The 17,561-nt window shown below is 43.7% G+C and overlaps 1 protein-coding gene across 1 annotated transcript in view; it reads right to left on the minus strand.

Annotated features, from left to right (window-relative positions):
• Nucleotides 1-3,881: 3,881 nt before the first annotated feature.
• Nucleotides 3,882-17,561, minus strand: part of LOC124116381 (general transcription factor IIH subunit 2-like) — a 25,127-nt gene continuing 11,447 nt past the window's right edge. Inside the window, exons 8-14 of the mRNA XM_048394225.1 lie at nt 11,220-11,296; nt 10,786-10,816; nt 10,237-10,300; nt 7,756-7,862; nt 7,181-7,286; nt 6,790-6,826; nt 3,882-4,457 (exon numbers count right to left, since the gene is read on the minus strand). Of these exons, the coding sequence (XP_048250182.1) occupies nt 4,320-4,457; nt 6,790-6,826; nt 7,181-7,286; nt 7,756-7,862; nt 10,237-10,300; nt 10,786-10,816; nt 11,220-11,296 (560 nt within the window). The 3' untranslated portion in view covers nt 3,882-4,319. The remainder of the gene's footprint in view (nt 4,458-6,789; nt 6,827-7,180; nt 7,287-7,755; nt 7,863-10,236; nt 10,301-10,785; nt 10,817-11,219; nt 11,297-17,561) is intronic.

Consider the following 17,561-nt stretch of genomic DNA (forward strand, 5'->3'; position numbering starts at 1 on the left):
CGCCGTGAAATAACTGGAACACTGTTCAAAGCGGCGTTAAACCCAATTCACTCACTCACTCAACTGAAAAACAAACAAATTGGAAAGCCACAAAGGAAGTAATGGGGACTCCAAGAAACTACTTAGACACCTAGGGGTACACAAGACGCATAAGACACGATTGTCCATTTTAACACATTACAAGGTGCGTGCAGCTCTCTAAATACTTAATTGCTTCAATGAGTCACGAATGTTACTCGATCTTAAACAAAGTGACCTCGTTCATCCGGACGACAGTGTTTTCAGTGGATTAGACCGGATTAACTAATGTACGGATTAATCTGTCATTGTGGGGAGCAATTAGAAAATAACTAACGAGCTACGTGTACAGGGAGGCACAGATTATCTTTCCAGAGTGAATTGGGTTAATTCAAGGGACTTAGAGCATTTATATACCGTTTTGAAATTTGTATCGCTTTACAAAGGAACCGCTACCATGGCGTTATTTTAATAGGTAAGATCCCTTCTCTTCCGTGCCTTGTGATCCTTTACTGAGAAATAAAAATCTGTTGTAAGAAAGGTGTTCTTTTTATTTTGTATCAAACAACAAAATGCAGCAAGCTTGGTTAGTTCAATGACCGGCCATGTTAATTTTTGAGCATGCGTGCGTGCGTGTTTGTGGGTATGTGTGTGTGTGTGTGTGTGTGTGTGTGTGTGTGTGTGTGCGTGCGCGCGTGTAGGGGGTGGGGATGGGGGAGGAGAGGTGGGGTGAGAGAGAATTTGCTGTATAAAAACCTTTTTCACTATTTTTGATTCAGCTTTACAAGACGAGATGTGATTACAAAGAAGTGTCATTATCCCGAGTCAAGGGCGTTAACTGACTATTAAAGTCCAGTTTCCACCTTGTTGAACTAGGCTGGAATTATGGAGTTACATTTTGGCTGGACTAACGAGTCAATGCATTGTCCAACCAAAATCGCGCAACGAACTGGACATCCTGATGCGTAAACGACCCGTTTTATTTCAATATTGTTCTTGATTATCGATAATATCGAGTGACTGGGCGCCGCCATTTTGTTTGAAGCCAATGCAAGTGATATGAGTTTGGTATGTGATTGGTCAATAGGAGGGACATAGAAGGGACCTAAGTCGTATTAGCCACTGGTGGCGCTACGATCGAGCCTGGAAATTCCAGCCGAATTCGGCAATGGTGGTAACTGGATTTTTAAACTCCCTTGCCTCGGGACGATGAAGAAATACATGTGGTTCCCCCTTTCAAGGAGAGTGATTGAGTGAGTGAGTGGGCTTCACACATTGTACCAATATTGGGAATCGAATCCGGGTCTTTAGCGTGACGAGCGAACGCTTTAACCATCAGGCTACCCAACATATGTTTGGAAGCAGTGGCAAAAAAACTAGTCTGCCTCTTGCACGAATCTGAACAAAGAATATATACCATCTGTCGGTGAGATATTTACGTCAAAAGGCCTATTGTTGTGGAGTTGAGCAGACTTGTCTGCCCCGGGCAGCTTCAAAGCCATTGGCCTTTCATCACAACCTTTGGTTTTACAACTTTTATCAAATAGGAAATGTTTTTCAAAGACCTCCAACAACAGAGAAATTCGCTCCACAATAATATGTATTTTACGATAGATTTTTATAGATAGATATCAAACGTGACAATAATCTCTGAATAATTCATTCAGCTATCGGCGGTTGTTAGGATACAGTTAGACAAATATACAGAGCCGCTTCTGCATAAATGGTCAAAAACATTCAACACTAACAAAACGCATGGCCGACTGGATAACCTACCTGCCCAAGGCAGAAAGAAGGCTCTTACAAGTGCTTCGCTACGAACAGATAGACCGGAAGTCAAAATATTATCAAATATACATTAAGCTCCACCGATAAATATTGACATCACATATTGTGCGATTCATCTGTGATGTCCTCAACAAGAGCCAGTGAGTTCCGTTCGACAAAATCAATGCATTTGTCATTAAACGTGGTGACCTTACATATAGTTACATCTTTATCTTTGGAGGTTCAGGACAATTTGTCAAAATGAAAGCAAATGCCATTTTGATTTTACTGAGAACGAATTGAGTTAAATACTGAACGTCCTTGAATATAACTTATGTGAAATAGAGACATTAAGTCATGTAGGCATCCCCGAAGGCAACAATTATGTTCCTTCCTTGTTTATCTGTATATTTATGCATACGAGTCAGAAAACGGATGGCAAAATCAAAACAAGGCAGTTATGCCAAGAGCAGTTTACCTTAAGATTCAGGTGTATCGATAATTTGAGGTGAGATGAGGTGAAATGGGGTTTAACGTCGCGTCCAAGATTATTGCATTTATATAGCGACGCGCATGCACGTGTGTGTGTGTGGCTGCTTGTACTAGTCCGGACTGATGCCGATTTATAGTGCTAGCTCACTGAGATACCATGCCGCAGTTGAACATGAATACCCCACTCAGACACAGTATACTGACTCCGAGCCGACCAGTCCTTGTTTTAGCCCCTTAATGCCGAGCGCCAGACAGGGTAACAATTAACAAGTACCATCTTTTAACGTTTAAGATCTACAATTAAGATCTATTTATTGTCTTTGGTGGTAATTTATACAGAAATAAATACTGTATCCGCCCATGCGAACACTCTTTGATAATGATTCATGAACACACGCTCATGACAGAGTTGGACGATAGATCTCTTATGATGATGGAAAAAGGGCTCTGTCGCTTTTAAGGATTGACTGTGTGATTTTTTCGGTTCATTGAGGTATGAATCGAAAAACCGATGTGCAAACTGTATGAATCCGCGTTGCAAGCGGCGAGAAGAACTGCAACGGGAAGAAATATGTCCGGGAGAAGGCGGCTATTTCAAATAACATGGTCAGTTACCGCCAGATTCAAATATTAGTTCCATGAGAGCGGGAAAACACAGTTGGGAAAATGCTAGTTAGAAATTAAACCCGAAGACATGAAAGTTGAACCGAGGCGAGCGAGAAATAAACAGGCGAGCGAGCCTGCACGTTTGCTGTTTCATTCATTCTCGGCCTTCGGTTTCAAAGGGTAGTTTGGACAATGAATATGCATGAATGTCGCTAAATGTCCTGTGCATGACGATACACGTGAGCAGAAAGGGAATTCCTTCGACTGTAATATTGGGATTCGCAGCAATAAACGAAGTGCGCCTCGGTGGGCGTGGTTTAATTTTTTTACATTCATGAGGAAATGAATGCAATAACACGTGACCAGTTCAGCTGATCAGAATGCAGGAATTTCAATGAACACAACGAAAATTTGATTTTTAGCTCAACAAATAACAACACTGATCCCTCATATTTGAACAACTCTCGCATTATTGGTAGAGATCTCTGATTCAAGATTCAAACGACATTAAGGGCAGGGATCTCTCAGTTTCATAAACATTTAAATGACATTACTGGTAGAGATGTTTCAGTTTCAGTAAGTGAATGAGTATGCTTTTATGCCACATTTAGCAATATTCCAGCAATAACACGGTAGGGTACACGAGAAAATGGGCTTCACACGTGACGAGCGAACACTTTAACCACAAGGCTACCCCACCGTCCCCTCTCAGATTCAAGAACATTCCAGTGTCGCTTGTAGAGGTCTCTCAATTTCCAGAAAACTCTGGTGACATTACTAGTTGATATTATACATCTGTTTTTCAAGAAGATTCAGGCAACATTACTGGAAGGGACCTCTCAGTTTCAAGAACATTCAAATGTCACTAATGGTGGAGGTCTCACAGTTTCGAGAATATTACAGGAAGATTCCCATGATATTACTGGTTGAAATTTCTCGGTTCCAAGAACATTCCTTTGAAAATTAATTAAAAATTAATTAATAACATAACTAAAATGACAAGTTCACTTTGATCCATTTATTTGCATCCTCCTCCTCCTCATCATCATATTTTGTGTGTTAACAGTAACAAGTAAATGTTCTGTTTGCTTCTTGTCAAACACCACACTCGGCAATATTCCAGCAATATGACAACAGCCTGTAAATAACAAATTACGGACCAGACAAGTCAGTGATTGAAAGGAATGCAAAGACATTCTATCAACCAATTCATCCAGTCCGCCCACCAGATCCATTTGGTCCGCTTGAATGACAAGTACAATGTGGTGGGGATCAATTACCCAAATAATGTTACGTGAGCAATATTGCAGCCATATCGGGGCAGCAACAAAGTCTGTAATGGCCTGTCTTGTCTTCCCTCCCAAAAGTACAACAGCGAGCAATGGAAGCCCCATAATGGGCTTCACACACTGTACCCATGTAACATCTTCATCTGATCATGTAATCATGGGTATTTGAGACTGGAGCTGGGTCCCCCTGAAGCTTGAGCACCCAGGGCAGGAGTGGAGAGTCTCGTGGATGAACAGGTCGCAGTCCAGGCAAAACAACTGGCTGCAGCTCTCACAAATATACACCTGGAATAGAAGCTACGTGTCAGTGAGTGAGTTGTTATAATACAGTAAACTACGGTTATAACGAACACGCTTATAACGAACTGACGGATATAACGAACTTACTTTTTGGTCCCGACTACTTGCTGTAGTCATGCTTTATATGTACTTATAACGAACTACGGTTATAACGAACTAAAATTAGTGGTCCCTTTGAGTTCGTAATAACCGTAGTTTACTGTATTACACAGTGCTCAAGATAAGCTATTCATCTAGTCCCTTCAAACTGGTGTCGTGTGGGTTCGAGAGCTTTATAGGACTCAAAAATACCACGATACTTCCAAAAGAAAGTGTGATGGCAAAGGATCATGATGTAACTGTCATCGTGGAGTTTGGCAAGGTTGACGGAATGTCCGTTTATAATTTCAAAATACATTGCTGATTTGCTCATCGAATACGCAGGGTTACTTCACAATATTTTGATAATACGCACAAGTTTTATTTTTGTAGCGTATTTGTAATGTTCGTTGCGTATTTGATACGCTTGGAATTTATTTTACTGAGTATTTCTGCATTTCTGATGCGTGTTTTACGCAGATACGCAGCTTATCTGGAGCTCTGATTACAGGTCAAAATATCACCAGGGGTATAAATCATTTCGTATTTCAAGTTGATGACATAAACGGAACAATCACCCCACTTTCCGTTATTTCTACTGGTCCTGTGAACCCCATCCTGGATCAATCAGGCAGGGTTTTTTAAAAAGCATGGCGGACTTTTCCGACCTATGACAATAAAGTGCTGGTGGGCAAGTGGGAAAACACCATTTAGTTGCCCTTGACGGTGTTAACTTTGAAACTTAGAAGATACACTGTGTGCTTCGAACATAATTTTGAATTACCTCCCTTTACACAAACTCCTCGCTGGATTAGACTGGATCCCTGTCCTAATGCTTTAATTCTAGCTGTGACTGTTATGTAGCATAGCGAGTGTGTGAACAGAAGCAGGTACCAGTCTACTCACTGGATAAAAATCCCATTTGGAATTCCATGGTTAATTCTGATAGTCACTTTAACATTATCAAGTCGAGATGTCAGTGTTGGTTGGTTTGTTGTTTAACGCCGCACTCAGCAATATTCCAGCTATATGACAGCGGCCGGTAAATAATCAAGTCTGGACCAGACAATCCAGTGATTGACATCATGAGCATCGATCCACGCAATTGGGATCGATGACATGCATCAACCAAGTCAGTGAGATGTCAGTGTACACGTTTCCAAATTAAGAATGTATTTTTTCCGATTTTTTCTGATTGGCTGAACTGTTAATATGTTAACTAATCAAACATTGTGTATCTCTAGATATCATATTTCCAGTTTAACTGACATGGATGATCCTCTGGACAATTTTTCAATATAGAAACAAAGACAACTGAAAATATAAACGATAAAAAACGAAAAATACAAGTGGAAAAGGACAAATCATATGAAATAAAACGGAAATGGTTCTTGGTTGGGTTAGGTGAGTTCCAGTGGTTGACCATCGATAGTGACACTGGCTTGTCTAATTGTCTTTTTTCCTTTCTCTGATTTAGCAGAGCAAGTTGAAAATCAAACTGGGCAAGTATAGATTTTAAGTTTACTTTGTTGGAAATTTTGGTATCTGAACAACCCTCCCAGGGTTCGATATTCTACTCACAAGGACACTGTGGAACCATTGTCTCATGTCCAGTTCAAATAACATGATGCAGAACTTGGTCAGAAAATCAAATCAAACTATTCTTAGCATAAGGGATGAGTGAGTGAGTTGGGCTTAACACCGCTTGGAACTGTATTCCAGTTATATCCCAGCGTGTCCGCGTAATGTGTGAGGAAAGAAGCCGGTCTCAGACGTTTATCACCTGGTAAAACCCACGAGCAGGGCTGACAAACCTAGAAAAATAATCGGGTGAACCGGTATTTGAACCCATGATCATTGGATTTAGGTGTGCCCAAGGGACATAACTCTGCACAGCAAAATGGAACATCTTAGACAACTGTGCCACCTGTGCCCCTCTTGGCATATGGACCTCTATCGATCTTAATATCAAGGAAAACAACTTTTCCATCTGAAAGTGCATTTATATGTCTTCTGATTTAGATAATCCATATGACATTTTGGAATAAAGATTTGTTCTGAACTCTTGTTCAGAAAAGACATTCTGATTGGTATTGTTGATTTTTATCTCACTGCTTTTGTGAATAAATTGATGGGGACATAACGTTGCCTCTTTCAACAAGTAGAGGTTGAACATGTTGATGGAGACATGTTCTAACCTGGAATGCAGCAGGAATCTGTATTTGACAATAACACTCACGTTTTGTTCTGTGATTTGGATCTGGCAAGAGTAGCACCTGTAACAAGAGGAAACATTGTCTAATGATCCAACCACATACCATTTCAACCACATAATGAAAAATGATAAGTAAATTACTGACGAAAACTTGGTGAGGTGAGGTGAGGTGAAATTGGGTTTAACGTCGTGTCCAAGATTATTGCACGTATATAGCGACATGCATGCATGTGTGTGGCTGCTTGTACTAGTCCGGCCGATTTATAGTTGGGATACGATGACATGCATCAACCAAGCCACACGACGCCATTAGTCGCCTCTTACAACAAGCATAGTCGCCTTTTATGGCAAGCAGGGGTTGCTGAAGACCTATTCTCTACACGCATCTTCACGGGTGTCCACAATGCAGACTCACTTTGGATTGGCTGACAAGTTCGACACTGGGGTTTCCTTGAAAGCTGGCAGTGGAAACAGATGATGGTAGGACCGGGCGAGGTGTGGGGCGGACACTAGCGTCAAACCTGGAAATAGAAATATATCATACAACAATAAAGGAAGAAACTACGTGAGTGAGTGATATCTCAGTGACATCAAACATGGTCATAAACAAAGGCACTGGTGAAATATATTTGTTATATCTGTAGTCTGTTACTCGTGAAACCTTGTCCACCATTTTGATGTCCCCACAATTCATTCACGTCATCCCATGAAGATCCAGGTCAGAATATGTCCTCAGCTGCCCATGCTTGGGCTAAGATGCGACAATGCTTGGCATAAGAGGAGTCTAACGGGATCGGCTGGTCAGACTCGCTGACTTAGTTGATGCATGCATCGTATCCCAATTGTCTGGATCGATGCTCATGATGTCAATCACTGGACTGTCTGGTCCAGACACGATTATTTACAGATTGCGGTCATACAGCTTGAATATTGCTGAGTGCGGTGTAAAACAACAAACAAACAAACATGTCTCTCATGGCCACCACCTACCACAAGCCTTGCACTCTATGGGCAGCTCACAGTATTTGCTCTTGCATTGGGGACAGAAGTAACCGCTGTTGCTGAAGCCTTGGCTGCCAGACTTTCCATCGGCATGGCTGGAAAATAAATCAGTTATTGGCATTTTGTTCTGATTTCCATCCCTCCAAGAAATTAATAAATTGGGTTTGGTTTAAAATGTCAGTCAAGCAATGGAGCATGGGGCCATCTTCTTTCTGACATGCATCAAAACTCCATTACAACAAGAAAGATCTTCAAAACATTATTTATGTTAGGGAAGATAATTGTTTTCTGGGATCACTTACACCCAATATCAGATGATCCTGGTAGGACAAAGGCCCACAACTCTGCATAGCCACCAGTGAAACCGATAAAGCAGGAACACCAAGAAATATAATATTTGTTTGTGCTCACCGGAACACTTGGGAATAGTCAAGCAACTTCATGGCAGCTTGTAAATAATTTAGTATCAACCAGACAATCCATACAGTCAGAGTACAATGACATGCAATCAAGAAAGCCAACAAAACTGACCACCGAATCTGTAAATCACCTTGTGTGACTGGAACAGGCTGCTGGTGACCATTTCTCACCTGGAATCCCCACAGGGCTTCAGAGACTGGGTTTAACATATCATACCAGTGCCGGCCATGGAACGTACCATCGACCCACCGTCTGTTGTGTGGCACTCTACCCCACTGTCTGTTGTGTGGCACCCTCCCCCACTGTCTGTTGTGTGGCACCCTACCCCACTGTCTGTTGTGTGGCACCCTACCCCACTGTCTGTGGTGTGGCACCCTACCCCACTGTCTGTTGTGTGGCACCCTACCCCACTGTCTGTTGTGTGGCACCCTACCCCACTGTCTGTTGTGTGGCACCCTACCCCACTGTCTGTGGTGTGGCACTCTACCCCACTGTCTGTTGTGTGGCACCCTACCCCACTGTCTGTTGTGTGGCACCCTACCCCACTGTCTGTTGTGTGGCACCCTACCCCACTGTCTGTTGTGTGGCACCCTACCCCACCATCCAATTGTCTGTTGTGTGGCACCCTACCTGACTATCTGTTGTGTGGCACCCTACCCCACCGTATGTTGTGTGGCACCCTACCCCACTGTCTGTTGTGTGGCACCCTACCCCACTGTCTGTTGTGTGGCACCCTACCCCACTGTCTGTTATGTGGCACCCTACCCCACCATCCAATTGTCTGTTATGTGGCACCCTACCTGACTATCTGTTGTGTGGCACCCTACCCCACTGTCTGTTATGTGGCACCCTACCCCACGATCCCAATGTCTGTTATGTGGCACCCTACCTGACTATCTGTTGTGTGGCACCCTACCCCACTGTCTGTTATGTGGCACCCTACCCCACCATCCCAATGTCTGTTATGTGGCACCCTACCTGACTATCTGTTGTGTGGCACCCTACCCCACTATCTGTGGTGTGGCACCCTACCCCACCATCCCACTGTCTGTTATGTGGCACCCTACCTGACTATCTGTTGTGTGGCACCCTACCCCACTATCTGTGGTGTGGCACCCTACCCCACCATCCCACTGTCTGTTATGTGGCACCCTACCTGACTATCTGTTGTGTGGCACCCTACCCCACTATCTGTGGTGTGGCACCCTACCCCACCATCCCACTGTCTGTTATGTGGCACCCTACCTGACTATCTGTTGTGTGGCACCCTACCCCACTATCTGTGGTGTGGCACCCTACCCCACCATCCCACTGTCTGTTATGTGGCACCCTACCTGACTATCTGTTGTGTGGCACCCTACCCCACTATCTGTGGTGTGGCACCCTACCCCACCATCCCACTATCTGTTGTGTGGCACCCTACCCCACCACCCCACACCCTGGCTGCGTGTCCCTCCAGGGGTATATGTACTGCTGAAAACACAACCTACTCACCACATACACATGGATGCTGAAAGCACCACCTACTCACCACATACACATGGATGCTGAAAACACAACCTACTCACCACATACACATGGATGCTGAAAGCACCACCTACTCACCACATACACATGGATGCTGAAAGCACCACCTACTCACCACATACACATGGATGCTGAAAACACAACCTACTCACCACATACACATGGATGCTGAGAGCACCACCTACTCACCACATACACATGGATGCTGAGAGCACCATCTACTCACCACATACACATGGATGCTGAGAGCACCACCTACTCACCACATACACATGGATGCTGAGAGCACCACCTACTCACTACATGCACATGGATGCTGTGAGCACCATCTACTCACCATATACACATGGATGCCGAGAGCATCACCTACTCACCACATACACATGGATGCTGAGAGCACCACCTACTCACCACATACACATGGAAGCTGAGAGCACCACCTACTCACCACATACACATGGATGCTGAGAGAACCATCTACTCACCACATACACATGGATGCTGAGAGCACCACCTACTCACCACATACACATGGACGGCTTCTCCCCCTGGTCTCGGTCAGCATTCAGCGTGTGGTGGGGGAAGCCTGCATCATCAACACTCAGCTTGACCAGGGTTATGAGTCTCAATGTAATCAATATCGGTTGTGTGAAATGCCTAATTTGACAAAGAACTCATCCTTATTTGGTCACATTTCTTCCCTTTTCACAATAAGGAATAAATTCTTATTTCACAAAGTACCTCAATCTGAGAAGGAAGTTACTCTTGGCTCGCCATTCAAGACCAAATTCCAATCAACCTTGCTTCGAGCAGGTTTCTTTAATGTATCTTTTTGCTTCCCAACCCATGCTTTTAGAATCTCTTTTTAAATCTTATTTCATTCATGTTAATATTAATCTGCTTCCAAAATCAAAAACATATGAATGATATTTGTTCAAACAATGAGTGAGTGAGTGAGTGAGTGAGTATGGTTTTAACGCTTTAACCACTAGGCTACCCGACCGCCCCTTGTTCAAACAGAAAGATGATGATGATGATGATGATGATGATGATGATGATGATTTTACTCACCCATTCTGATCAAAGAGGATTCTGTATTTGACTGAAATAAACCAAAGTACCGGTACTATAATACGATGAAACTCTCCAAGCATTATAAAAATGCATAAAGTACAGCAACATATTTATTTCTCGATGAAAAATAATTATAAGCATACCTCTTGTATTGACGTAACAGTGTGTTCCCTTTCCTCGTACATCTTTTTCACACATTTCAAACATGTTTGTTTGTGAAACAGTTTTGACTTGTGACTTAAAAATCGCAAAGATACTATCATGAATTCAACTTATTGTATCACAAATTGTATCAAGTGTAGAGCTTGTTTTCATTTCATTATTTTAATCTTAGTATATTTTCTTTTCATCCACTTGGGATTTATTCTGCCTCAATTTCAACATCACTGCCATGTTTAGAGTTTGTCCAACAGACACTGTGAGGAGCTTACCGTGGCCGGAGGGGGAGACACGTGTTGGTACAGCAGATCTTTGAAGTGAGACTCGTCTAGAATCACGTTGTACTTCCCTGCAGACAGTTTATCATGATACAGTGGTAATGACATGTCATACAGAGTGGTATTGGTCTAAACCAGAAATATGTATGACCGAAAGTTTATCCAGTTTAGACAGTGGTCTGGATCAGTGAGATATTCGCAAGAGTTATGTCCCCTGCTTTGCTGACACGGTATGAACATGCACAATTGTTTGTTTGTTTGTTGTTCAACGCCTCACTCAGCAATATTGCAGCTATAAGACGGCGGTCTGTAAATAATCGAGTCTGGACCAGACAATCCAGTGATTTTAAACATGTGCATTGATCCACGCAATTGGGATACGATGATATGCATTAACAAAGTCAGGGAGCCTGATCCCCTGATCCCGTTAGTCACCTCTTACGGCGAGCACAGTTGCCATATACAGCAAGCATAGGTTGCTGAAGACCTATTCTACCTTGGATCTACACTGGTCACATGTGAGATTGAAGACAATATTTAATTAAAATGAACAAGAATCACTACCCTGTAACAACAATATTTACAAATTAAATCTTACGACAGTTAACAGGTTAACCTTTGATCAAAAATCAAAATTCCTTAAAACTCTTCCTTTTTTTAAACATAAGCAGATTTGTCACACATTGTTAGTACAATGCTTTGTTTGTTTGTTGTTTAACGCAGCACTCAGCAATATTCCAGCTATATGACGGAGACCTAAGTCAAAGAAACTCTCAGAGTCAAGGGGGCACGAGTGGCCCAGTCGTCCAAGGCGTGGCGATTCGCTGTGCAGAGTTGCGTCCAAATACCTATAATTCTTGTGAATACCTCACCTCTATCACATCAGTGCCATAAATTCCTGTTTATGCTGAGAACCACACTATAATTTTTTATAAATTTTCAACAGACGTCCACTACACTGCCAACATATCCATAGTTGTGAGGGAAACCCTATCCCTTGCCAGAGGCGCCACTGCGCATGCGCAAGGCGGGAATCTAGTCACTTCTTTCCTGTGTGTCCAGATGACAACAAGGAAAATATTTTGTTGCACATCTGTACACGTGATTGAGTTCCACACTTACAAAGCACATTAGATCTTCTCAAGCTTCATAGGCTACAAGCAGTGAGCAGTCTACAAGCAGAGAACGGGGGTATAAGAAGATCGGAAGTTCTAGTAAGTAATTAGTTAGAAACGTTTTGTGGGATGAGATCTTCATCTCAAGGACAGACACCCGTCTGTTCAGGCTGTGGGCAACACCAGATACCTGGTGACCCTCACCCTAGATGTCTATCATGCAAGCAACTGCACACAAAAGTCAAGGTGCAGCTATTGCGAGCCTCTGTCAAAGGAGAAAATTGACAAGCTCTACAAGGCATGTATCAACAATCCTGATTACAAAGATTACTAGCGCATCAAGTAAAAACAAGTGATTAAGCTCTTGGTGGCCATATTAATCACGTGGGTTACAAGCGAGTGTCGCGCGAGGGCGCCGTCTCACCTTATGAGGAGTAGAGAACGCGTCGCTCATCCCACTCTCCCAAAAGTTGAGGAGCAGATGCATTCTACCGGTCAAAAAGAAAGTGCCTCTAACTTGCATCCGGCAACGTATGGTACGGTCGATCATCGAGTTTGGACAGAAACTAACGATCTTCACCCTCTGCCGCGTTCCCCCTTTTAACTTAATTGAGTTCGGAATTCAATGTCTGTAATGATGTATAAAGCGTAAAAGCGCGAGTGTCGCGCGAGAGCGCCGTCTCACCTTATGAGGAGAAGAGACCCCGTCGCTCATCCCACTCTCCCAATAATGTTGAGGAGCAGATGCATTTTACCGGTCAAACAGAAAGTGCCTCTAACTTGCATCCGGCAACGTCTGGTACGGTCGATCATCGAGTTTGGACAGAAACTAACGATTTTCACCCTCTGCCGCGTTCCCCATTTAACTTAAATGAGTTCACGGAAAGAATAACAAAATTCAATGTCTGTTATGATTGACGCACACATGCAATCTATGACCCGGCTTGGCCATACAGGGGTCGATCAGATTGATAAAAGCGCATGCTATCAATGTCTCCGGAAATCTCATATCCAAAAGAATCTGTCGCACAACCCCGGCTTGGCCATACAGGGGTCGATCAGATTGATAAAAGCGCATGCAATCAATGTCTCCGGAAATCTCATATCCAAAAGAATCTGTCGCACAACCCGGGCTTGGCCAACAGGGGTCGATCACAAGATTCAAGAGACCTAAGGATCTCCCAATAAAGTTGAGGAGCAGATGTACCTCACAGGTTTTTAACTAAAGGGATTCGGAGAAATTAACCAACTCAATGTTGTAATAATTGATAAAAGCGCACGCAATCAAGGGCTCAGGAATAAACTCTAAAAAAAAAAAAAAAAAAATTGATTGCACAAACCCGGCATGACCAAACGGGGATTGATAAGCACGAGATTAAGTGAGATATAAGGCTGAATATGGCAGTACTTCCTCATACAGCAGACAAGCAAGCCTACGCTGTATCTGATTATTATGAGGACACAGGAGAACAAAAAAGAGATAGATTACCTCCCTACCACGTACACCATAGGGCAGATCGTGAATCACGGACATTGCATCGCAGTATGCTCAGAAATACACACCATTCACCCTCTAGCCATTAGATAGACGAACTGACAAAGCTCGTGCTAATCAGGATAGAATTCCTAAGCATGCGCCATCTCATACTGCCACACAGTCCAGTTACACGGGCGGAGAAGCGAGGGAGATGTTACGTCACTATCACACAGTTATAGAACACGTGATTCCCGCACGGCCAGTCGTAGATCAGACGACCGGGATTACGCTACCCTCAGCCATATGACCCAGTCTCAGCACAGCCCGAGTAGGGGGTGCGGATCTATTGCTAATACTGTTTTTTATACAGTGGGGATTCTACTACGGAGGTTAATTATAGACCAAATAATTATGCCATTAACATATCATTGCAGAACTCTATAAATCTAATGCCCGCCCTTTAAAACAGATACAAGGACAAAATACCAAGATGACCTTGTTAGAACGTGACGGGTAGGAGGTACCGGTCAGTTGATTCTAGAATTCCTTACCCTTCCCTGTTCGTCATATATTGATGACGTCATCAAGAATCGAATATTCATTAAATGCTACTTTCGGCACTTAATGTTAGACTGGGTATGCCTGCCATTAATAAGAGTGATTACACAAGTTGCCCCTGCGCACAGCAGCCGAGCATCGTTGAACTTTTCTACTAACGTCATACCCCGAACAATCAGAACGTAGGCCTACACTTAGACACCCCACGGAGATGACACTACAGCAGACCGGATTCATCAACAGCTCACTGGAACACATTCTGAAGATGCAGGAAGATCTTCAATCAGCAACCGGACTAACGTCAGAAGCACAGTTCCTGCTAAAGATGATCATCCCACTTCGCAGAGGAGGAAGCAGAAGCAGTCCCCGAAGGGGATACCACCGGAAATGCCTTCAGACCCTACCGACATCGCTTGCCCAATGGACAACGATTTAGAACTACAGAAGATCAAAGATACGACCACATCGAATCCAGTCGAACTAGCCGGTCTCACAGACATCGACCCAAGATTACACAAGTTCAGCAAGGGGCTATCAGCACCTTAAAAGAGTCAAGAGACCACTCACGGGTTCTACTCCCCAGTACTCCAGGTACCTACACTTTGCAGTCAACAGTCAGAGATACCAGTTCAGGGTACTACCATTCGGCATATCCTTAGCCCCATGGTTATTCACCAGGATCACCAATCCCATCATCGGTTTGCGCCCATATAAGCTCATAAGGCTTCTCGTATATAGACGATTTCCTATTGGCCGATCAGGACAAGCGCAATTAGTTTAAACACAGTGTGCCTCACTACTAACACTCTTAGGTTTCCTGGTTCACCCTCTAAAACAGAGCTAGTACCCACACAGGCATCACCTACATAGGCGCAAGATTCTACTCAACAAGGGGCATAGCAGCACCCACAGAGGACAGATATGCAAGAGTAGAGCACATGATAACAAGCCCACTCGATCAGGCCGTCAAGTCGAGACGCTGGTGGATGTCTCGCCTATGCCCGCTCACATCTATCCAAGATTTAACCTACAGAGGCACAAGGTCTCAGCCTTTACTGAAGGAGGTTACATGTTTATATGCCTTGGTGGACTCAGTGAGTTGCAAGATCGAAGTAAGACACATTCCGGGGAAGCTAAATATACTAGCAGATTACCTATCCCGGAAAAACAAGATAGTACCCACAGAATGGTCACTACATCCCGAGGTGTTCAAGTGGATAACCCAGATATGGGACACTCCAAACATAGATCTATTCACCACATGTCTCAACAACAAACTACCAGTCTACGTCAGCCCAGTACCAGACCCACTAGCACTCCAAGTCGATGCGCTCTCCGTGGAATGAAAGGGAATGTTTGCTTATGCATTCCCCCATGGGCTCTCCTAGACAGAGTACTGAAGAAAATAGAGGAAACGGATTGTGTCATAATTCTCATAGCCCCGGCTTGGCCCAAAAGGGCTTGGTTTCCGAGACGTCTACAACTCCTGCTGGAAGTACCGCTGAAACTCCCAGTATGTCACGACCTATTGAGACAACCAAAGACGGACATATTTTACGGCCGCCTCGATAACCTCCATCTTCACGCTTGGAAATTATCTCGCATAAGATGCAAGCCGCCGGTTACTCTAAATCAGCTGCACGAAGAGTGGCTAGCTCATGGAGACCAGCCTCATCTGCCTTATATAATAACAGATGGGACAAGTTCGTCGAATGGAGAAGAGGGAAACAGTTACATGGAGATATAACGATACCTATAGTAGCCGAATTCTTGACCCATCTCAGAAACGACAAGAAATTACGACACGGCACTATCGAAGGATATAGATCAGCCCTGTCATCAGTATTACAACACGATGACCTATTTATAGGTACCCATCCAGTACTAAATCGACTTATGAAGTCTTTTGCACGGGAAGATATAAAAGTACCACGTACTTTTCCTAAATGGGATCTATCTATAGTATTGTCGGCATTGATGAAAGCACCGTATGAACCCATGGGTAGTGCGACATTACTATCAGTCTCCAAGAAAACTGCTTTTCTCTTAGCCATGGCTACGGCGGCTCGCGTGTCAGAACTACACGCTATTGATATCTCCACTGTAACCCATACCAAAGAATGGAAAGCAGTGTCGTTCAGATCGCTCCCTGAAATTATTGCCAAAAACCAGTCGTCAACCTTCGGTCCACTCGGACATCGGCAATACACAATACCAGCTCTAAGTAAAAGTGTGGACTTCCCGGATAGATTGCTTTGCCCCATAAGAGCCTTGAGATATTTTATCACAGCGACTCAACCCCACAGAAAGCAGAGAAAACGCCTATTTATCTCTTGCAAGCCCTCGTCAGAAAAGGACATCGCAAAGGGCACTGTAGCGGGATGGCTAAAAACAGTTATCACAGATAGCTATAAAACGGCACAAATCTCCACTCCGATTTGGGGTAGCTGCAGACCCCACGAAATCAGAGCACTGGCAACAAGCCTAACCACATGGAATACTGCATCCATCGAACAAATCGTGGCCAGCTGCCAGTGGAAGTCCCACAACACTTTTCAAACTTTACTTACGAGACATACAGACCGATCTAAATGGACTATACACTCTGGGGCCTTTGGTGGCCGCCCAGGTGATAGTTACCAAGTAAGTAACCTGTTCCCTCCCTCTTCCAGGAAAGGAAAAAAAGAGGGGTGGGGGGGTGAAGATTTCAGAAGTACCTCAGGAACTCAGGGTAAGTTGTACTTTGTTACTGGACTGCGCTATTGAGTTAGTAAAACAGGGCAAATGTCAACACTGAAATCAGAGATCGAAGGATTAAGTGATATACGGTAATCTACATAATAGGAAGGTTAATGTACTACCACCGGAAGTGACGTCATAGGAGTCATCACACCGGAGAAACGTTAAGATACGTTAAATATCACTATCCAAAAGGGCATAACGGTAAACCACGTCATAAGTGATACGGGAGAATAGTGACACCGGAAGTGACGTCACAGATGACGTCATCACCGGAAGTGACGTCACAGATGACGTCATCACAGGAAACGACGTCACTAAAAAGTCTAAGTATCACAAGGGAATATACATATACCCTTCACATGACGCCTTGAAAATTCTATACGTCTAAGTCTTGTAAGTAGACTATTAGACACATCCGTTTAAGACCCCTTTTGGCATATAATC

This window comes from Haliotis rufescens, unplaced genomic scaffold (genome assembly GCF_023055435.1).
Source record: "Haliotis rufescens isolate VD_foot unplaced genomic scaffold, xgHalRufe1.0.p SCAF_13, whole genome shotgun sequence".
Taxonomy (NCBI): Eukaryota; Metazoa; Mollusca; class Gastropoda; order Lepetellida; family Haliotidae; genus Haliotis; species Haliotis rufescens.